Source organism: Rhopalosiphum maidis, chromosome 2 (assembly GCF_003676215.2).
Source record: "Rhopalosiphum maidis isolate BTI-1 chromosome 2, ASM367621v3, whole genome shotgun sequence".
Classification (NCBI taxonomy): Eukaryota; Metazoa; Arthropoda; class Insecta; order Hemiptera; family Aphididae; genus Rhopalosiphum; species Rhopalosiphum maidis.
The window spans coordinates 21496083-21499480 of record NC_040878.1 but is presented as its reverse complement, the minus strand read 5'-3'; the positions used below and the strand labels follow the sequence as shown (position 1 = coordinate 21499480).

Genomic DNA, 3398 nt, shown 5'->3' with positions numbered 1-3398 from the left:
TTTAAACGAATAATAATTCAAGAGTCAGTTGTAAACACCAATAGAAACAATAAATAATTATTTAATTTAAAAAAATAAAACATTTTTAGGACTCAAACTGTACAGTTAATTTTTTTGTATTTTCCACATTGTTATACTTGTTAGGTATTGTTATGTACCAAACACAAAGTCTTGCGCTCACGTATATTTTATTTAGGTACAATTATTATTAAAACATTTAAAAACAAATAATATAAATATAATATAATAATAATATAATAATATAATATAAATTACCAACACATTTAATAAGATGAATACAATTGATTAGTAAATAATTATTATAGTCATGTTTAAAAAAAAATTAAAATTGTCATGACTACAAAAATATATAAATACTTAAAGAACAATATTAAAATAGTCATGTTTCTTCATATAAAAATAAAACAATTAAAATCTCAATCTGAATCAGACAGTCTCAAACGTAGAAGTATAATATTATAGTATAATATTTGCCATATTGATTTAATAGTGTATATCATTAATATAACAATTATCATGATTATGACTATTTATTTACAAAGATATAATAATTTTAAAAATACGTTATTTACTATTTTCTGAGTCAGAAGTCTCTTCTGTCGTTACTTAACAATATTATGTCGAATTTAATTTCTCAAAATCTTATCGGAAATGAAATCTACTTGCCAAAATGTATCCTCTTCTTTTAAAGTATGGGAAATACAATCAGACCATTTTTCAGGTGTCACTCGTTTTATACTATCATTTAATAATTTCCTAAAGTCATTTAAATTATAAGTCGTGTTATTTTCTTTAACATGTGATTTTACTAGCGACAACGCTGAATTTATAGGGTTGAGTTCGTTATGGTACTGAGGTAAACGCAGTACAATTTTATTAAATTTTTTGGCCTCTTCATCTACAACTAACCTCTCATATTGTTGTTTTATCTGTTGGACTTTTTGTAATAACTCAAATTTTACCATGCCGGGTTCGGTAATTACTACACCTTTAGATTCCAGCCATTCAAGTATTGCATTCTTTTTCCAAGAAATTATAGGTGCCTGTTCTTTTTTCATTGAATTGTACGGTGTATTATCCATAACTATCACCGCGTCGTCTTTTAATAAAGGTAATATGCTACAGAACCATTCGAAAAATGTATTGCAATTTATTTCGTTGTGATTATCAACCGTGTTTTCATTGGATTCAAAGCACAGAAGACCGTCAGCGACAAACCCCTCGAACGACCCTATGTGAACAACGATGAATCGTTTACATCTAGGATTACGTGACCCCGTAGTCCAACCTCTCAGGAATTTATTATTGTTCGATTTGACAGACTTGTCGACCCACACTTTAGACGATCTATCTTTAACATTGACCCAAGTCTCACCCAAATAGTATATTGTTCTTCCTTCTTGACGATAACGTCGTAAGGTGGAAATATATTTACGCCGACATAAGACAAGGTCATCCCTTTCAATAAGAGCACTGTTTATACTGCTTGTTTTTGAGTATTCAAATTGCATATCCTTTAATAACCTTTGAAACGAAGTACGTGATATATTTGGAAGATCAGGGTCATTTTTAACTACTTGAATTATTTTTCGTAACGATGGAATTTTTTTACTGAACCAAAATTCGTGTATTTTTTTACGAATTTTATTTTTGCTATAATCATCCACTTTTTCGATTACTGTTAATCGTTTTTTATTATTTATTGGCAAGGATATTGTGCCAGAAGACTTATATTCACTCAACGTCTTCATAATTGTTTTAATTCCGATTCCACTTCTTTCAGACAATTTATCTTTTAAATCTATATACTTAATATCAGGTTCTTTCTGCTTGAGATCCATGTATAAATAAATAATTTTTTTTTTTTGTTCTAATTGAACAACCTAAACAGAAAATATAGTAAAATGTGTTAGTATTATTAATTGTTGATCGGTTTTTTACCATTTATAAAAAAACAAAATTTATATTGGTACTTAATATTAAAAAACTAATAATTCGTATTTTAAAGGTATGTTTTGTTGTAAAATTAATTTGGATAAATAAGCTATTCTATATACCAACTAATGTATTAAATCTTTTTTGTTTTAGGTATATTTCAAGGTAGTCGGTAAAAAACGACACGGAAAAAAACGACAAAAACTTAATTTTGGTTAAGAGTTATTAAAATAATTGTCATAAATAAAATTATTTTTAAAAAATTCAATAGCACGCTTGTTGAAATAAACTTTACATTTATATATTTTTTTTTAATATATAAGTTATATATGTATAGTATGTATACAATGATACACATATTGGGTTGCGATATGTGTCGTATATTATTATTTATTTATTTAATTTAACAATAATCGATTTTTTATAATGTATTTATACTTAATTAATACTTATTTGAAATTTTAAAGTTAACTGCATTTAACGTTTTTTGTCATGTTATATTTATTATATAGCATTTGTTTATAATGTCGTTTTTTTCTTAGATTCTATTTCAGAATAAATAGGTATTTTTTAACTATATGATAATAATCATCAAACATAAAATGATATTATTTTTAAGATAAATGTCACAATACACATTTAATTTTAAACCTGAGTATAGAATATTAATAACTATTGCAATATTATTAATGAAATAAAAAATCATTTTAATATTCTTACCTTTCCACAACGATTCTTTTTAACGGGCGTTACTTCATTTTGATTGTCCTTTTCCATAGCGAATATTGATTTGAACAATATAACAACAGCACAATAATATAACGTAAAAGAAAAGTCATTAATGTACATCAAAATCACAAACAAATCGCATCAAAATACAACGTTTTAATATCTAATGAGTATGTAGTCAGTACGTTGTTACATAATGTGTGAATACAACAATGACAATACACTGTGGCTTGTATGAATATAATATACACACTGCTGTTTGACCACAAATATGTATAATTATTATTTACATCTATGTGTCTGTATCACTGCTAGCTGCTAACTGCTTAAACTGCTAACGCGTACACACTACACGAGTGTCGGCTATCGAACGATTGCAACCGACCTGCTTCCGACAGATGGGCCGCAGTATGGTGGGGGAACCGATGCGCAGCGACGTACACGTTTTTAGGGACATTTTCTCGTGAGCCGTATAGTACAGTGTATCAGCACAACAGTTGATACGCTCTAGAACGAGTTTGCATTGGTTGTATGATTATTTTTTCCTTTATAGAATTGTATATTTGAAACGGCTGCGTGAATAACGTTCTTTTAACAAAAGTCTACTGCACAATATAATCGTATGCCCGGATTGGGCCGGCGAGCTACCGCGTTATTAAGCGCGGTGGGCCGCAAGATTATTATGAATTTATGATAGATGGGCCGCTTGCTAA

At 28.2% G+C, this 3398-nt stretch overlaps 1 protein-coding gene across 1 annotated transcript; it reads right to left on the bottom strand.

Annotated features, from left to right (window-relative positions):
• Positions 1-504: 504 nt before the first annotated feature.
• LOC113554117 lies at positions 505-2969 on the bottom strand. The gene is made up of 2 exons (XM_026957820.1): positions 2677-2969; positions 505-1904 (listed from the first exon to the last, which is right to left on the bottom strand). The coding sequence occupies exons 1-2, from the start codon at positions 2803-2805 to the stop codon at positions 648-650; spliced, it is 1386 nt and encodes a 461-aa protein (XP_026813621.1). The 5' UTR covers positions 2806-2969; the 3' UTR covers positions 505-647.
• Positions 2970-3398: the final 429 nt, after the last annotated feature.